At 36.4% G+C, this 19,656-nt stretch overlaps 1 protein-coding gene across 1 annotated transcript; it reads right to left on the minus strand.

Moving 5' to 3' along the window:
* Positions 1 to 539: 539 nt before the first annotated feature.
* LOC126773520 (uncharacterized) lies at positions 540 to 18,324 on the minus strand. Its single transcript, XM_050494470.1, has 15 exons — positions 17,796 to 18,324; positions 17,344 to 17,724; positions 17,155 to 17,264; positions 16,859 to 17,010; positions 16,619 to 16,787; positions 13,841 to 14,010; positions 10,154 to 10,401; positions 9,039 to 9,763; positions 7,312 to 7,412; positions 6,103 to 6,257; positions 2,116 to 2,480; positions 1,727 to 1,865; positions 1,524 to 1,624; positions 1,149 to 1,278; positions 540 to 763 (listed from the first exon to the last, which is right to left on the minus strand). Exons 1-15 carry the CDS (start codon positions 18,322 to 18,324, stop codon positions 663 to 665), a joined length of 3,576 nt encoding a protein of 1,191 aa, XP_050350427.1. The 3' UTR covers positions 540 to 662.
* Between the last annotated feature and the right edge of the window lie 1,332 nt (positions 18,325 to 19,656).

Here is a 19,656-nt window from a genome sequence, read left to right on the forward strand (position 1 = left end):
ATTAAATAACAACTCACACGATTAAGAACATTTTCTTAATATCTAACATTTGATACGAAATGTATTCAACGATTCAGATTGAATTATATTATGGTAACAATAAATTTAATTACATAAAAATGTAATCAAAAGTTGCAAATAATAATATTATAGACCATCAAATTACAGCTTAAAGATATATAAATTAGAAATGTCCTCATACAGTTGTTTCACAAATATTTTTATTGTCTCCAAAAAGCGCATAGTTATGTTTAATACAATACAAGCTTATAATTGTTAAAAGAAAGAAGAGTCAAAGGTGACTGCAGAAGGATAATATTATGTCAATTGCGTTTTATTTTCATATTAACAACATCATTACAAAAAACTACTTAATAATAGCAATGAGTATCAAAGGAGAACATTCTTGTATATACTATAAAATCACAACGATGACATCATATAAGAACGACCAAAATAATTATAATTAATGTTTAATCTTTTTATGCTTACGATTATTATGGTGCTTAATATTTAAGGTAATTTATTGCCTAATTCATATTCAGCAGAATATGAAACTCGTAACCGCCCATACAACAAAGGCTATATCAATCGATACAAAGCAGTGTGTGGTTATAGCGACAGGGCAGTACGGCAGCGCTCTCCTGTCGGCAGAGCACGCACTACGGCCGCCAGGCACAGAACTGTCGCAGCTGGTTGCGCACGCCGTAGTTTGGTTCAATGAGCAAGCTGCTCAGTCGTCGCCCGGACATCGGAGAGCGCACTTCCTCTGAAAATTATACATATTATTGTGAGCCTTTGTCTTATCGACTGTAAGGTTCAATTTTCTGAAAAGGATGTAAATATTTTGAACCAGATGACTCGCAGCAGAACCGATTCAACGTTATGGTTTGTGCCATCAAAATCATGTTTTGTGTTTTTAATAAAATTTAAGTATGTTTTCATTTCATTTAAAGCTCCACTATGATTAAAACACAGCTAGGACACCTGCGTATTTCTATCGAAATTTAAAAGTTATTTTAGTACGTCACGGAATATCATGATTGGATGAACTCATCCCCAAATGCTTTTTGTACAGGATTACAGAGATAAGTTTATTCATAGATCTTAAAGGACTTATACTGTTGGTACTATAACATTAAGAAAACCTGTTCCGGCAGCTAAAATCCAATCTAGAATATTCTGTCGCTCATAGGTAAACCCATCAGAGGCTCGAGCAGGTTCTCGAAGAACTGCATGGGTCAGGGGACATCGCAAGAAGTGTGGAGCTGAATCTTCCTGTAAAGTCGAATCACAACTATTTTAATGTCAAATGTCGGAAAACGAATTGTTTATCCCACTTTATAGACTACTTTATCTTAAATATCAAATACTTGCCAAACTTCATGTAGGTTGACTAAAACTGCATTGTACTATGAAATCACGTTCGACCGATATACTGGAGTTATTTCCAGAAGTTCCGTGGCGGAAATCGAACAATTATCAAAAGTAATTTAATATTATTCAAGTAAGCTGCAACGTACCAATTCATATGACAATGGCTCCCGTCGCAGCCAAAGTATTTCATGGAGAAGACGGGCTCGAGTCTCCGCTAGCTCATTGGACTCTTCACTAGAGTCCGCTCCTTAAATAAAATGATTAATTTAGTATGATTTGATCTTTTATTTTTTTTTTTAATAATTCACTTGGTATTTTAATAAACTTTAACGTGACATTAAAACAATACCATATCCGAAACTAAGCATCAACTCGTCCAAAGGTTCGTCCAGCAGCTTTGCTCCAGTGAATGCGGCGGCGCCAGCTGCTGCTAGCAAGCGAGCCGCTTCCGACTCTGATACTGATGATCCTTTAAAATTATATATGCACTGATGATGGAAGCCACGACTTTGACTTGTCTATATAACTAGAATTATAATTATCTTAATAGTTATTATTTCTTAATACCATAACATACAAGTATAATGTTGTTCTTATTAAGTAAATTTAAACAAGAAAAGTATTTTAGGTAAATGAAATAAAAATTGATACAACAACAGATTGCAAAAAATTACCTGGTGACTTTAGTACATATTCTCGTAACCATCGCGTTACTCCCACTGTGCCCCAGACACGTACCTCGGCACTCTCCGTATCGTGCAATAAATCTATGGGGGGTAATTGCCATACTGCCAGGGTACCAGATAGCGAGCCCACAACCAGCGAGGCCTCATCACCATCACCTAGCAAGCGAACAGCTGCAGCACCTCCTGCTGCACCTGCCGGTACCGCCACCATGGCCTGCACGTCGAGCTTCATATCATGCACGGCCACTCGCCACACGCGGGCCCAACGGTCAGCTCCGCCGGTCGCAAGCGTCAGCTCCGACTCGCGTTGAATGCCGAGTCCCCACCGCACACACTGCACTGCTCCGCCGTGCGCCGGCAGAGTCTGTGCCAGCTCCAGTGATCCTTCTTCGATACTCATTTCACTAATGCTCATCTCTACCCACCATAGTTTCACACAAGCGTCACGACCGCCAGTTGCCAGTAGTAATAGGGGATGTTCGTCCACAGATTTCAGGTTTTTTAAAGACGAGGTATTAGCAAAATCACAGCTTAGAACTCCTGCATATGATACAGATAGATAAATAATTAGAATCTTTATTAGCCAAATCGAAGAAACGAAGAACAATTATTACAAATATTTTTTTTTATTCACTTGCTCACATCCTATTTGTAGTAAGGCTTCATAATTATTACATCTTTGGCGATTTTTAAGTGTTACTAATTCTAATTGCCTCAATGGTTCTAAGAAAAACATAGAGATATGACTAGGGACAGTTAGTTTGGGCCAATCCTAGGTAAAAGTTGTAAGCAATAAGACCGAACTCTATATAAGTGCTAACGTCATAATAGAACACTGAAATCAATGCTTTTAACTTCAATCCAATTTCTCAAACCATCGACATATATGTAGTTACACAGTTACAGTTCTCTTTTAGCTTTTAATTTACTCATGTACGTTTTTTTATTGTTTTATACCACTGCTTATGGCAAAAGAGATAAAGGAGATGTCGCAAGCATGTCGCGATCGTGAATAATACGTAACCGAGTCTTTTGTAGATTGTCATTTGTTAATAGTATAAGTTACAGTAGTATATTAAGAATTTATATTAAATATACATTTATTGCGTAGTTTTAGGATAAAGTTTTCCAGCTACAATACATAAGCAAACTAAATTAATAAAAAAAAAACATTACACAAATACTTTTCGTATAATATATTGCAAATACTTTAAATTAAAGGCACAATATTTTAAAAGTGTAACATTTTAAGTAAAATTTTAATATTTATTAAATTGTATTCGATACATAGGGGATGGCCAGGCAAAGTGAATACCTTAAGCTTTGGCGGGCTATGTGAAGGGAATACAGATAGATAAAAAAACATTATTGAGTTTGAAACAGTATTTATTGAACTTATTAATATAATCAACAAAAAACACGTAACATCAGTACTTAAAATTATTAATCGCATTAAAATTGGTACCGCTATCCGCTTTGCCCAAACCACCGGGTAAAGTGAATAGGCACATAGGGCAAGGTGAACACAAGGTTAATTAAGTAACAACAGGTAAATAAAGGAAATAATAATAAAAAATTCAACTAATCAGTCATCAGTGCAGTTGGCACACAGAAATATGCCATTTCTCTCATAAGCCGTGCATTTCTCGTGACTCCATTGCATGAAGGAATTGCATTGGATCCAGTCATCAACCGGTTGTTCGTTAATTTCCATATAAAACTCTCCACAAAATCAGCACGTACACTTTTCATCATTTTCTTTGTCCTTAGATCCTTTACAGTAACAGCCTGTGAATGTCTCACTGCTGGGCTAAAGACCTCCTCTCCCTTTTTTGAGGAGAAGGTTTGGAGCTTATTCCACCACGCTGCTCCAATGCGGGTTGGTGGAATAAGATCCTTTAGCTTTAATAATTTTGGTCATTTTAACATTTTTGTTCGTTTTAGCAATTTTGGTTGTTTTGGTTCTTTTGTTCTTTTGGTAGTGTGAACATCTTTAATCTTTGTGAATATTTTTTTTAATAATTTGGTACTTTTAACAAATTTAGCTTTTTGTTCCTCCTTAACAGCATTGCTAAATCCAGCTTTGAATGCTAAATCACTAGCTTTTCCATTTATATCCCACGTCGCGGGGTTCTCGTGTGTACGGGGTTCGTTCCACCAAGTTACCGTTACATTAATAAAACTCATCGTAAAGATTATAAAATTTTAATTATAACATAAAAAATCAGGGGGTGGGCCGTTGACAGCATCTAGTCAAATAGGTTAACATTAAAACAATAAAATATTATAAGTTAGTTGTAGTTGAGTTGGCATCGGTTGAAATTAAGTGATAGACTTAAATAAATAAATAAGCAGGATAGTGCAAGCCCTGAATGCATTGTCACAATGAGTGAACAAATAAATAAAAGCAGTGCGAAGCAGCAAAAAGCACCAGCAGCAACAGCAGGCCTCTGGACAAGCAGCTCTACAAAACAGCAGAGCCTCCAACAGCTCCAAATCAGCAACAATTCCTCGGTTGAGTGCACCGAAAAATATTATATTACTTTGTAATGCAATATACAAAGTATATATAAAATTATAGAAAAATAAACACTCCCACAGGAGTGTTTAAATATGTAGAAACAAGGCAATACATGACTTATATTGCACGTGGCATGGTTTCGATACAGAGGTTTTTAACCCGAACCTCTCAAATAAGTTTTACAAAGTGGATGACGTAGGTAACCCTCCGTTAGTATAATTTTCTATATAATAAAAAAGGAATATATTTAATCGTTTAAAACTGACAGCGTCGGTAAGCGACCGGCGCCCGCTCAACGATCCAAAAGACGGCCGACCGGCAAACAACGTAGTGCTGCCATCTCTCAAACCGCACAGATAATAAATGTCGAAAAAATGAATGCCGATTCGATAACCGTAATTTATATTGTAAACCGGTTAAGTTAGGTGAAATAAATACAATATTTTAATAAAATTAAAATATTTAAAAATTAAAATTTATAGGGTTACACCCAATTTTGTGGATAGTTTGTTAGATCGACTTTAAAGTTAGACTTTAAAATGTAGTTAAAGATTTTAAAGTATTTATGCAAAAAGAATTGCAAGATTTCATTACATAGAGACAGGCAAAAAAGACAGGCAAAACTCAATAACAGCTTGTAAAATACGTACCGGGCCAAATGAACACCTGATGGGCAAACTGAATACGGTGTCCACTTTGCCCGTGTTCACTTTATTAAATTAAACCCAACCTAAAATCAAATAAAGAAACAAATTCTGAATAAAATTCTTAGCAATATTTCAAGCAAGAAAACGTGCATTTTGAAGATAGAATCAAGCCAATACAGTAGTACTATAATAAACATGAGTAATTACAGAATAACAGACCTTAAAAAATTGTAAGCAATGTTCACTTTTTAATTTTTATAATTTTTTTCGCAAAGGACTCATGACTCGGGCTATATCTATTTGTTTACAACTGAAGGGCTCGGGAAGAACCTAGTGACGCGTTATTTTGAAATAATGGAGGGTATCCGCTTTGCCTGGGCTGTTCACTATGCCCGGCCTTCCCCTACGCTTCTCTAAAATTATAATAGCAAAGACGAAATAAATATTTTTATTTTTATTCAATTTCTTCTCTAATTAAATAGTTACAATTTAATAAAATGCAGAAACGCCATCTACGTATGTGGTCACGGAGGCAAATTTCAATGCCGTCTCACTTCCCGCTCCGCGTTACATTCGAGAAACGAATAATAATAATAATATCCTGGGACATTTTTCACACACGGCCATCCGATCCCAAATTAAGCTTGTGCTATGAAAACCAGACAACAGATATACTACATATACTACTTTTCTTTTATAAATACATACTTATATAGATAATTACATCCAGACTCAGGACAAACAGACGTGTTCATGCACACAAATGTCTGTCCTGGGTGGGAATCGAACCCACAACCTTCGGCGTGAAAGGCAAGTGTTCTACCAACTACGCCAACCGGCTCGTCAATAAAATATTGCTTTAAATATTCACCAAGGTCGTGAGCGTCTGCCTTCTGGCAGAGCAGCGCCGGCCGAGGCGGCGCGGCGAGCACGCGCAGCTCGCCCGCCGCGCCACCCGCGGCCAGCGCGCGCCCGCCCGCGGCCCACGCGCAGCACGTGGCCGCCGCGGCCAGTCCTGAGTAAACGCTGCAATTTAATAATAACAATTATAAATTAATATTATTTGTCGCAACCGTGTCCGTGTGTGTGAGGAAGATCATTTGTGTATACTGTTAGACGCCCGCTCTGACGTACGGGTAAAATAAATATATCCCGTACATTTTTTAATCAAACATTCGCCGATCGATCTGTTGGCCCGTCCGGTACGGCGCATAAAACACACGCCCTGCGCATTTTTTCATGTGTTTATTTATTATTGTTCTCGAAGGTTCTGTTTACGACTTCTACGTTAAAAAGGTGGCCCGGTATTAATTTATATATTATAATAGGTCACCATCACCCATAGACGTTGGCGATACAAAAAATTGTGCGATCAGGCGACCCCCGGAACAGGAACGAATTTCTTTGCGATATTTTTTCAACTCAAAACGTATTATTTTATAAACGTATTATAATAGAAAAAAGGTAGATTTTTATTGATTATATTACTGTATTTTTGTCACACCAAAAAGTGCAGCGCCTTTATACTCTCTTATTTGTAAATTTTATGTTATTTTTTTTATTATTTTTTCAGAGCAAAAATGTTAAGAAACGATTTAAATTAATAAAATCCATTTAATATTTTTAAGCTAGTATAAAATAAAAAGTTATGTATAAAAAAAACTCACAAAATTTATTTTTTTACAATTACAGAGAACCGTAATATAACAATAACTGTTTTATTAATATAAGCAAACATTATTTTAACTCTGCTCACAGGCGGCGCTGCTAACAGAATTCAAATGGTCTTGGGTTCTGGCCAGCGCGATTCAGAATTGAGACTCTTTTGGTTAACGCCATCTACCGACAAATAGCATAACTAACTTAACCGAACATACCGCTCACCAAGAACCCTCTGTTCTTTACAGCTTAGGTAAAGGAATCAATTTGGAAACCGGACGTTTCAGAATAGAATTTTTACATTTTAAAGTGACAACTCTCACATGCCCGTCAGGACCAACGTGTTGGACTCGAGCCAGTAGCCATTTCGAAGGCGGTAAATCATCTTTCAAAATGACGACATCGTCGACATCTGGTTCACCAGCTGTATTTTGCCACTTGTGACGCTGTTGCAATGTATGTAAATATTCCGTTGACCATCGCCTCCAGAAGTGTGTCATCATCCGTTGTATTAGTCTCTATCTGTTTAACGGGCAAATTTTTTCTGCGACAAAATGTTTTTCGGGTATTGTTATCAGAGGTTTGCCAATCAGAAAATGTGCCGGTGTTAAAGGTGCGATGTCATCTGGGTAATCATTCAATTGGCATAATGGTCGAGAATTGAGACAAGCTTCAATCTGAGTCAAAAGCGTCGTCATTTCTTCAAAGGTCAACGTCGAATCTCCAATGGTTTTAAGTAATCTTCATTGATTTAATTCCAGACTCCCAAAGGCCTCCAAAATTTGGTGCTCTGGGAGGTATGAAATGCCATGATGTTCCATCATTACTTAGTAACTCAGCAACTTCCTTCATAACCTGACTCATGCTTTGATTTAACATTTTTGACAGCTCCTTTGCAGCTCCAACAAAATTTAAGCCGTTGTCACTATATAAATGGGAACAGTGACCGCGACGAGACACAAATCGTCTAAATGCAGCAATGAAACCTTGAGTTGTCAAGTCACTTACAGCCTCCAAGTGGATTGCCTTTGTTTTCATACAAACAAACAAACATAGGTATCCCTTGTATGACCTTTGACCTCTACCCTTTGAAACTCTCATTTGTATAGGGCCAGCAAAATCCACTCCCGTCGTCTCGAAGGCACGTCCTGGATTAACACGTACCGCAGGAAGTTCACCCATCTTTGGTTGTATTATAGCGCCTCGGTGTTTCAGGCAGACAACACATTGCCGATAGCATTTCTTCGCTAGCTGTTTTAGACCAATGATCCAGTAACGACTCCTTAAATAGTTCATCATTAAAGCTATGCCACCATGTAACAGTCTCTGATGAGCATCTCTAACTATTAAATTGGTAAGGTGAGTATTTTTCGGTATTATTATAGGGTGTTTATAGCGGGCAGAGACATGAGAAGCTTGTATTCTTCCACCAACCCGTAGAAGACCATCATCATCCAGGTAAGGTGACAACAAAAATAATTTGCTTTTCTTTTTTCTTTTTTGCTTTTGTATTATATCATGTATCTCTTCTGAATATTCTTGTTGTTGTATAATTTTAATGCATGTGTCTAATGTTCTTCTCATTTCCTCACTAGTTAAGTAATTTGGTTTATCATTTATCTCCTTTTTTGTTTTCAGGTGCAGAAATCGTCGACAATAGCTGAGTACGCGTATCATCTTGGTAAGTGTAGAAAATCTCTCCCATATAGGTTCAGTGTTATTACAAAAAAATGTTTTCGTGTGATTTTTTCTTTCTTCTAGATTTGTTTTAGGTATAACTAATTTAATAGATTTTTTTGTTTCAAGATTTAGCCAATTAGGTCCCTTCCACCACAGTTGTTTATTGTTTAACTCAGATGGATTCACTCCACGAGAGGCAAAGTCAGCAGGGTTATCTTCTGAAGTGACATGGTTCCAAGAATCATTATTCAGTCTAGTTTGTATTTCTGAGACTCGATTTGCTACGAAGGTTTGCCATCTGGTAGGTTGAGCTTCGATCCAGGCTAACACAACCATCGAGTCAGTGTATGCGAAAATGTTTTCCTTAGATATGTTTAAAACGTTGGCGGATTCCGAGAGCAGTCTTGAAAGAAGAACTGCTGCACATAGTTCCAATCGTGCAATCGAAATTTGTTTCAAAGGCGCTACCTTTGTCTTACTCTCCAATATAGTTACATGTATATTTTCCCTATGGAACACCTTTACATAAACAACTGCAGCGTATGCAGCCACGGAAGCATCAGCGAAACCATGTAATTCAACTCTCTTGATTTCTGGGTAAGTATAAATCCATCTCTCCAATTTTATTTTTTCCAATTCTTGTAGTCGTTGTCTATAACCTAACCATTCCTCTTTCAGATTAATTGGAACGTCTTCGTCCCATCCGCACGTACAGAGCCATAACCTTTGAATAATAATTTTTGCCTTTATTATAACTGGAGCTAACCATCCGAAAGGGTCGAATAGACGTGCCACTTCGGAAAGAATAGTACGTTTTGTTATAGGTTCTATAAGGTCAGGTAAGTTTATATAAAATTTAAACGTATCATCTATTCTATCCCATGAAAGTCCCAGTATTTTAATGACTTTATCAAATTTAATTTCAAAAGGTTGTAATTTGGGGTTACTCTGCGTAATATTATCTAATACTTCATTACAAATGCTCGTCCACTTCTGCAATTCAAACCCAGCGCATTTCAGTAAGCCATTTACTTGTTTGTAAATTTCCATAGCTTGACATACATCGTTAGCGCCGCACATTAAGTCGTCCATGTAAAACGCTTTTTTTACTATTGATGCAGCCAAAATAAATCTTTGCTCTTCATCTTCAGCGACTTGGAAAAGAGTGCGAACAGCCAAGAACGGAGCTGATGCTGTGCCAAAGGTAACAGTTAATAACTTATAAGATAACAGATCTTCATGAGGGCTTTCTCTCCAAACAATTCTTTGATAGTCAGCCTGTTTATCTGCGATTAATATTTGGCGATACATTTTCACAATATCACTAACCAGAGCTATTTTATATGTTCTCCACTCCATAATTAGAGTGCGTAAATCTCTTTGTATTACTGGTCCAGTTAACATCGTATCATTTAGAGAAAATCCTTTGGATCCCTTTGCAGAAGCGTCGAAAACAACTCGTAGCTTTGTTGTATCTTTATCGTCTCTCAAGATCGCATAATGGGGTAAATATATCACATTGTAGTTTTCTTCATTTACCTTTATCATATGACCCAGAGCTAAATATTCATTAATTACCTTACAATATTCTTGTTTCAATTTTATATTGTACTTAAATTTTCTTTCTAATTGTAGAAATCTAGATGTTGCTATTTCCTTAGTTTTTCCACATTTCTCTACTGGTTCTATATTTTCTTTAAAAGGTATATGTACTTGATATCTACCAGATTCTATTCTGACCGTCGTTTTTTTATAGATCTCTTCACACATCTGCTCTTCCTTAGTCATTTTACGTTCATTGGTAAGTACTTCATTTTCAATTTCCCAAAACCTTTTTAGTTGTTCATTATCACTTACAGAGATGTGTAAACTAATTGTTTGTTTTTCCTTTACAGGTTTTGTATCGTTAGTATCACCAGATAGAATCCATCCCAGGTATGTTGATTGTGCTACTATAGACCCAAACGGACTCTTCAGCAAACCGACATCTATGATTTTACTATAGACTTCAGCGCCTAGCAGCAGTTGTATTTTATTCGGTATATGAAACTCAGGATCTGCTAGTGTTTTGTTATCTAGTGCAGGCCAATTAAACATCGTGATTTGCTGTGTTGGCAAATAGTTTGTAATATTACGTAGAACATACGCCTTGACATGGACTGTGAAGGTTGGTTTAACCCTTGATCTAAGGTTGACTTCCACCATGTGTTTGATGCTAAGCTGATTACCTCCACTCAGTCCAGTGACCACGCCGTTGATTTTTTCTCGTTTCAAACGCAACGTTTGAACGATATCCTCTGACACAAACGAGGCCTGAGAGCCTTGGTCAATGAGAGCACAGTAGGTTCCTATGTTTCCATGGCTTGAAGACACATCCACCAGTGCGGTAGCTAATAAAATTTGACCAGGTTGTTTTGTAAAATGTGATACTATGTTTGTATGGTCTTTCTGACTTTCTTCTCTTACAGTTTCCTTTCTTTCAGGGTGCAATAAAGAGTGATGCTTTTTCTGACAAATACGGCAAGAGGTATTTCGCAGACATTTACTTGCTGAGTGGTTTGGGATAAAACAATTAAAACAGAGATTATGTTTTTGTACAAATTCCGATCTATCCTTAAAGTTTAGTTTTACGAATTGCTTACATTGATAGATGTAATGACTTTCTTTGCAGTATAGGCATGATATTGTACTTTTGTCAAATGCTGTATGGAATGAGCGGGCTCTAACAGTTTTGGAACTGTATTCTATCATCTCAAGCGACCGAAATCTTGTTTCTAAAAATTGTTGCAATTCGTCAAACGTCGGAAAATCTTGCTCTACTGCAATATGTTGCTCCCATAATCGATGACTTTCAGAATCCAATTTGTTTACTGTTATATAAACGATGATAGCACTCCACGATTCTGTCGGTAATCCAAGATTGCTCAAAGCGTTCAAACATTCAACCGTTGAATCAATTAATTGCCTTATGCTCACTGCAGATTCTGATGAAATATTTTTCAGGTTCAACAATTTTTTGAAAATACAATTTGATAGGTACCTCTTATTGTTGTATCTGTTTTTAAGTGTTGACCACGCTTGTTCATAATTCTGACTGGTTACAGATATACAAGCGTTCAAACATTCAACCGTTGAATCAATTAATTGCCTTATGCTCACTGCAGATTCGGATGAAATATTTTTCAGGTTCAACAATTTTTTGAAAATACAATTTGATAGGTACCTCTTATTGTTGTATCTGTTTTTAAGTGTTGACCACGCTTGTTCATAATTCTGACTGGTTACAGATATAATTTTTAGCAACTGTTCTGCCTCACCTGTTACCGATGATTTAAGATAATGCAGCTTCTGTACATCGTCTAAGCGTTTATTTATATGAATTAGAGAATTAAATAAATCATGAAACGACGGCCAATCGGTGTATTTGCCAGAAAAGGTAGGTATTTTTATCGTCGGCAAATCAATTTTAGTAATTTTGTGTTGTGTGTCTGCTGGTTGTACTTCTTTCTTAGGTGCCATTTCTTGAAGTTGATTTTTCAATTCACTTTTGTATTCTATATATGACTCCTCACATTGATTATATATATCATTAGAATAATACTTAAAATCTTTTCTATTTTCCTTCTTGATATGTGCTATAACTTGATCATGACCAGATTTAAATGTTTGCCATGTGTTTTCTAGCGTCTCCAAACGTGTCTCTAGATAACTTAAAGTAATCCTTTGTTTTGGTGATTTATTGTAATTTCGTTTTCCTTTCAATATTTGCTCAAATTTCTCTTCCTGAACACTAATTATTTGATTTATGTCTTCCATTGTTAATATTAAATTAAAGTTCCAAAGTTTTGTTACAAAACAGATACACAAATTTTTCAAGTCCAAAGTTACTAAATTTTTCTAAGTTCCGAAGACAAAAGTTTTACAAGTCCGAAATTCACTAAATTTTTCTAAGTGTTTTATTGATCGAATTTGCTGTCCCAAATGAACTTAATTTTTCTAAGTGTTTAGTTTTATTAAACGGAATTTTCTAAGTCTATATTGAAGTCCACTTTACAAAATTTTATTCTAAGTCCTGACACCTCAAATATTTTCTAAGTTCACATCTGTTAATTTAAACTTACGTACGCACTTTACATCCGGCTCGAAGGACCAAACTGTTCACTTAACACAATTGAAATATAATTTACTACTTAACACGATAAATTAAAACACACCTTGAAATATATAACTGTATTGAAAGACAAAAAAATATAACATTTTTAAACACTTTATGGTTTTATCTTGGGTTCTGGCCAGTGTGATTCAGAATTGAGACTCTTTTGGTTAACGCCATCTACTGACAAATAGCATAACTAACTTAACCGAACAAATGGAGTTAAGTTTATCTTATTGCATAAAATAATTAAATTTGATTCACAATAATGACATAATTTGTAACGGATTTAAATATTTTATCAATAACTTATAAATATATTTATATATATATATAAAAGTTTCAAACAATCAAAACAGTCCGCCATAAATTAAATATTAATAGCTTGATACATAATGGTGTAATATTTTCCAATTACTATTGGAATATAAATTTCGTGTTTTAGACATTTATAAACTTAGAACAAAGTGATCAATATTTCAACTGCGCAGAACATATTATAGTGCACAAGTGTGTGCGCAAACACAGGTGCACTCTCTATTTCCTAACTTCCTTAATCCGATGGGACGGGAATCCGACACGACACACGTAAAGAGTTCAAGCGCAGGACCAACGGCTTTACGTGCTTTCCAAGGTACAGGAGTGTACTTCCAGACTCCGGGCTGCTACTGAGAATTTTCACAGAAAAACCCAATAACTTTTAATTGGCCCAACATGGGAGTTGAACTCAGGAACTCCGCGTCTGCGGGTTTACATCTAGCCACTAGACCAACGAGGCAGTCTGTATGATATAATAGTGACTTATAAGAAAAAAAAGGAAACTGCATTTTTTCAGGGATCTCTATTTTTTTTTGAATATACAATAAATCCTGTATTACTCGCTTATAATGTATGTATTTGAGTTTATCTATTATGAACGAAAAATCCAAATTTCACCTTATAATAAAGCGGGAGATCTTTGCGTCGCACAAAGATCTCCCGCTTATTTACCGACGTTTATTCCATCAATGAAAACTGCTCCTCAATATAAAGCGATGAGTTCAAGAGCTTTACATTTAACACCATAATATTTCGGTGTCTATAAAAGTAAACTTATAAAGTAAGCATGTTATTTTACTGTAAAGGATCTGGACCGGGCGGGTCGATGCTCCACAGCGCCGCGAGGCCGTCGTCGCTGGCTACGAGCAGGAGAGGAGGGCGGTGGGAAGAAATACGAACGTCGCGCACTCCGCCGCCCCCGTCACTTCCGCAGCTTTCCACTGACAGAACCATTAGTTCGCAACCTGTCTGTGGAAATCAAACTTTTATGCATATTATGACGACCGCAAACCTATTATGGACATGATATGAGAAATGATAAAAGCAAATATAATATAACAATAAATACAAAGAGGTAAAGTTTGTGATGTTGTAGGGGGTAATCTCTCGATCTACTTAACCGATTTTGAAGATTCTTTTACAAATAGAAAGCCACGTCATCGAGTGTCATAGGCTATACATTAACCCGAAAAATGAAAAGACTTTTTCGTAGTAGTGGGATTTGCAAAATAACTCGGAGAAAAAATGCTCGAACGAAAACGTTTCTTATGAACACGGCCTTAACGATGAGATATATGATTGAATTCTAGAGAAAAGTTGTAGAGCTTGATAATGCCTATTGATAAAGTCAAAGACAGCATTGGTCTAACTTTTATATTTAAGTCACAAAAAGTAGTTTTTTTAATTAAAAATAATTAAATTAAGTCGTTAGGTCATGTTTATTGATCATATTATCAACATTTATGAATTCTTATCAAAATAAGTAAACTTAACGTCGCAAGTGTTTAAAACAAAATTCCTTTTTCTTTCACTGCATATAATTTGAACCAATGGTTAAACAGATAATACGACATAGGTATGGAACCGAGACCGTGTCGTAATGTATTGAGTGATATTTCTTGATATTTATTTATTTAGACGTTTTATTTTTCATTTATAACACGTCAATCTATTTAAAAATAAATTGCTTTATTACCAAGGTAATTTTATTTAGATAAGATTCATTTTTTACAGTTTGTTTTTGGTAATGCCATTCGATATGAAATCATAATATTTTAAATTATTTCTTTATTATGTATTACTTTAAAAATATCGACACTTAACTTGTAAACTATACTGTAAACTAACTTGTATCTCGCAAAATCGAACTTTACAGGATAACTAAAAAACCTTCACAAAAATTCATATTTACTAAGCTAAGACAGGTGAAAATACCATTTTTAAGATTCGTTTGCTTAAAATTTCGGCTTTCACTTAACAGAACCATTAGTTCGCAACCTGGAAAGCTGAAATTATTCCAAAGTTTTATGTAGATACAGCAACCACAGTTTTAATTCCAAGCATCAAAAACGTTGTTATATTTCGAAAGGAACAACGTACGGTTCACTGAATTTCCAAAAAACGAATTGGGTGTATCTACTTTGTGGTAAAATAATGTTGAATTCATATTTTTTTCTGTTTCAAGTCATGTAACATAATTGTCATGTAAAATTTATAGTGATTTGTGAGTTAATGTCAATATAATAGGCCAGATGTTACAAATAATATGATGTACGTATGTATGTAGAATGTTTTTAAATAAGTAACAGCTTGTAAATATTCCACTGCTGCAATTTAAACTCGTACACACACGAAACCAATCACTCACCAGGTGGAGCAGTTTTTTCTATTTTTCAAAATAATAATATATACCGAGTGAGGCTGTGTAGACTGTGTGAGAGAAGACCATTAGTATTGACATAATAATTCAAAGTGTAACGATAAAAATAAATTATTTTTCCCCACACTATCTTAAAATTACTTTTATACATTGTAACTCTTCCTCCATACTAATAGGTAGAGGACCCACTCTTTAATTATTATATCTTAACGTTTTATTTGGTTTTTTTTCAGGCACGGAATACACATAATGGCGTGCATTCGTGAAGTGTAAGTGTAAGGTCGTAAGCAATAGCGACAATACACTCGTATTTATCAAATGGTGGCAGGGCCGACGGGTCGAGTTTGCGCACGTAATGATTGAAAATAATGATACGCACGAGTAGATGCAAGGTCATAGAAAAATAAATCAACGTTACATTTTGACGACCTAGTAATTGTATTTTATAATGAAAAAATTAAATAGTTTTAGTATCCAGTAACGGCAGGAAATAAAGCGCATTTTTAATTGTTAATTACAAATATTAAGTGTTATACCACTATCATCAACTAGTTTACCTTGGTAGTAGAGCTCTGTGCAAGCTCGTCTGGGTAGGTACCACCCACTCATCAGATATTCTATCGCAAAATAGCAGCACTTGGTATTGTTGTGTTCCGGTTTGAAGGGTGAGTTAGCCAGTGTAATTACAGGCACAAGGGACATAACATCTTAGTTCCCAAGGTTGGTGGCGCACTGGTGATGTAAGCGATCGTTAACATTTCTTACAATGCCAATGTCTATGGGCGGTGGTGACCACTTACCAACAGGTAGCCCATATGCTCGTCTGCCTTCCTATTCTATAAACAAACCTTATCACATATTCTTCCACCAAATAGCAATACTTTAGTATCTTTGTTTTTCGATTTGAAGGGTGAGTGAGGCAATTACAGGAACATTGGACATAATATCTTAGTTCTCAAGGTTGGTGGAGCATAGGTGATACAAGGAAAAGTAAATAATTATTTCAGTACCAATGTCAATGGGGGAACACCACTTAACATTAGATGGCTTATTTGCCCGTCCGCCTTACTATTTTCTATAAAAAACAATGACGACTTAGCCTAATTGGGCAGTGTATAAAAGGTTGCAGATTCAGAGGTCCTGAGCTCATATCTATGTGTCTATATCTATACGTGTGAGTCAGTATGTGTTATTCACCTGAACGTCCCAAACTCTTGCACATCCATCAAGTCCACCACTGAGTAGCAAAGCCCCATTCGCGCCGAAATCGACCGCCATCACTGGATACGAGTTCGCCGATAGTTGTAGTTCTTGTTGAAGCGTCTTATCGTGTTCATGATATCTAAAGACCCGAACGTACCCATCGCTGAAAACGCAATATAGTTTTTATTTAATTTACGTAAGTTGTAAAAGTAGTTAAATTCGAAATATAATTACCTGCAAGCAGTTGCAATCATATGGGTAGAAATAGCAATTGAATTGATAGCGGAAGCATGAGGCTCGCGGATCACGCAGCGCGCTACAGCGTTGGTGCACTCTAAACTATTTTCGACTTCATCTACGTCTGCCTCTTCTACAGGGCCAATACCCTAAGAATATATATGTATATTGGATCGCGTTAAAATATACACTAAAACATACTCTTCTAAAGATTAATTTTAACGATTACGCCAAGAGATGGCGATACACATAAGACTTATTAGAAGAAAGATAAATATATTACAATCACTCACTTCCAGATCACCGAGAGCGAAATGAGCAAGCGGGTTACAGGGCGGATCTAGATCATCGTGTGCAGAAAAGTCTCCTAATGACCACATACGTATTGATTTGTCATTAGAACCTGAAATAACATAATATGAAAGTTATACACGAGTATGTCTCAAATTGATGATGAAGACAAAGCTCTTACACATATTTACCTGTCACTACATAACGTATATCAGACGCGAGTGTAATGCATGTCAGATAACGTGAATGGGCATGCAAAACACGAATACAAGTAGCAGAGTTCGTAGCCCATAGCCGCGCAGTGCGATCTAGTGACGCAGAGGCGAGTAAATCTCGGACCCAATGCAACGCAGTCACAGCGGCTGTGTGTCCTATTAATATGATGTCCCCTAAGACGGTTCGTTCTCGTCCCGTCCCTTCAACGCGCCAGATCCGAACGCGCCCATCGTGTCCCCCGGTGGCCACTCGCTTAAGATACTGGGTAGCACATAGTACACCCAAATCATGCGCGCCATCCTCCCACAGTAAAGGCGACGGTCCCGTAGTACCATCTCGGCCATGTGTAATTATTTCTATAAAGTACATAATATTTCATTTACAACATACCAAAATTTGGTGATTTATTAAAACAAAAATATATCACCTTCAAAATCAAATACTTTTAAAACCCCTTCAGTGCAGGCAGTCAGTAATAGTGCGACATTGTCAACCGCAGTGAGAGCGTACACCGCTCCTTCGTGCGCACGTATATAAGCCAGTAATGTCCCCGACCGGACCATCCACACGCGAACGCCGCCGTCGTCGTGACCAACGACGAGCCTGTCGCTAGACGCCCACTCTAGAGAGCGCGCAGCCGCTGCGTCTGGTGCTGCAAGTGTACGCCTCACAACAAGAGCGTCACAAGCGCTCCATATTCGAGCCGCACCGTCTATACCAATTGTAGCTAGTAAGATTCCAGATGCAGAGAAACTTACACCTGTAACACCATATCTATGCGCTCTAGGGTATTCCGCGAACTCTAGCCAGGCGACATCGCGAGCCCACCGCCATAGCCGTAATGTTCCATCGCCGCTCCCGCCCACAAGCCGCCCGCCCGCTGTGTCCACACAAGTCACTTCACCGCGCCGCAAGCGCAATGTACTGATTAGTACGGGCTCACCTACTTTATCCATCCAGTTATTTTATTAATAATTGTTTTCAAAATATCTTGGTCTGGAATCAACTGTATTTATCAATATAAACGAAAACAGCAAATCTTTTATATGCAATGTATGTGGTGTATGTATATGTCCTTCCACTGAGCTTATTCAAGAAACAATGAAAACGAGTTATTTCTATTATAGTTACAGTCAATGATTTAATAGAATTGCATTAGACAATAGTAACGGACGGTGCGAGCGATGATGTATGTAACGAGTCACAACAAACAGTGGCGGTGGACGGCAGGTGACGTGGTCCTATCGATTGAAACGACCTCGAGCGACACAATGAACGCATTACATTTTAATATTATTTTAATATAACTAAAAATTTATATAATCCTTAAGCTTCTAACAAATACAGCCTCTTAAGTATGTATGTATATCGGCATGAAATTAACATAAGGTTATTTTTTTAAAATGTCGACTATCATCCGAGCAGACAGGTGTCTGCTCATTAAAAGACTTATTTTATATAATATAATTCACAATTATTAAAAGATGTATTCTGCAACTTAAAGTTGATTAGCGTTAACGAATGGAATATTAATTAAATCAGTTTGTGTGATTCCTTTTTCGATTGTTTTGCTAATTTTTTGTACAGTATTTATATTTATAGTAGCAAAACTATCTTAATAGACTGACACATGACTTTGATGACAAAATAAATGTTGTTGCTTATTTATAAACAAAATGACAAAAGTTACGAATGAACAAATAAGAAATAGACACGACACTCCTAATGGACGACCAGTGATGTACATGTGTACACAAATTGTGAGTGTAGGACCTACACTTGTAATTTATTATTCGTCGAGGAATGAGCGACCTCATTTTTGCTGGCCTATTATAGAAAGTCGATTTTTAGCTTTCAGTAAGCCAATTATATTAATTAATTTCATTATTCGATAGCAAGACAATATTGTGCACCGTAATTATAGCATAAGTTATATAGTATATTTATACAATAGTTTTTTCCTACCCTAAATAGGATACATGTGTGAAAATATTATGTAGTAAGTTGATACCGGTTGTAATTGTCGTCGTCGCAGCAGAACTAGTGATACGTTCTCACCCTGGAGAGGCGCGATCGTCACTGATGACTGGCGAGTGGCGCGGTCGGCTTTGGACGTCTACAAAGAATAATATATAATCGTATGATGAGTCAGATTAGACTTATCTATAATCCCTATCTATAAATAGTATAAATCAAAGTTGCTAATTTTAGACCATATTTGCTTATTACACAATAATATAATTTAAATTAATATCTTCAGCAGATATCGTAGAATTAAAACTAAAAAC

This window comes from Nymphalis io, chromosome 14, assembly GCF_905147045.1.
Source record: "Nymphalis io chromosome 14, ilAglIoxx1.1, whole genome shotgun sequence".
Lineage (NCBI taxonomy): Eukaryota > Metazoa > Arthropoda > Insecta > Lepidoptera > Nymphalidae > Nymphalis > Nymphalis io.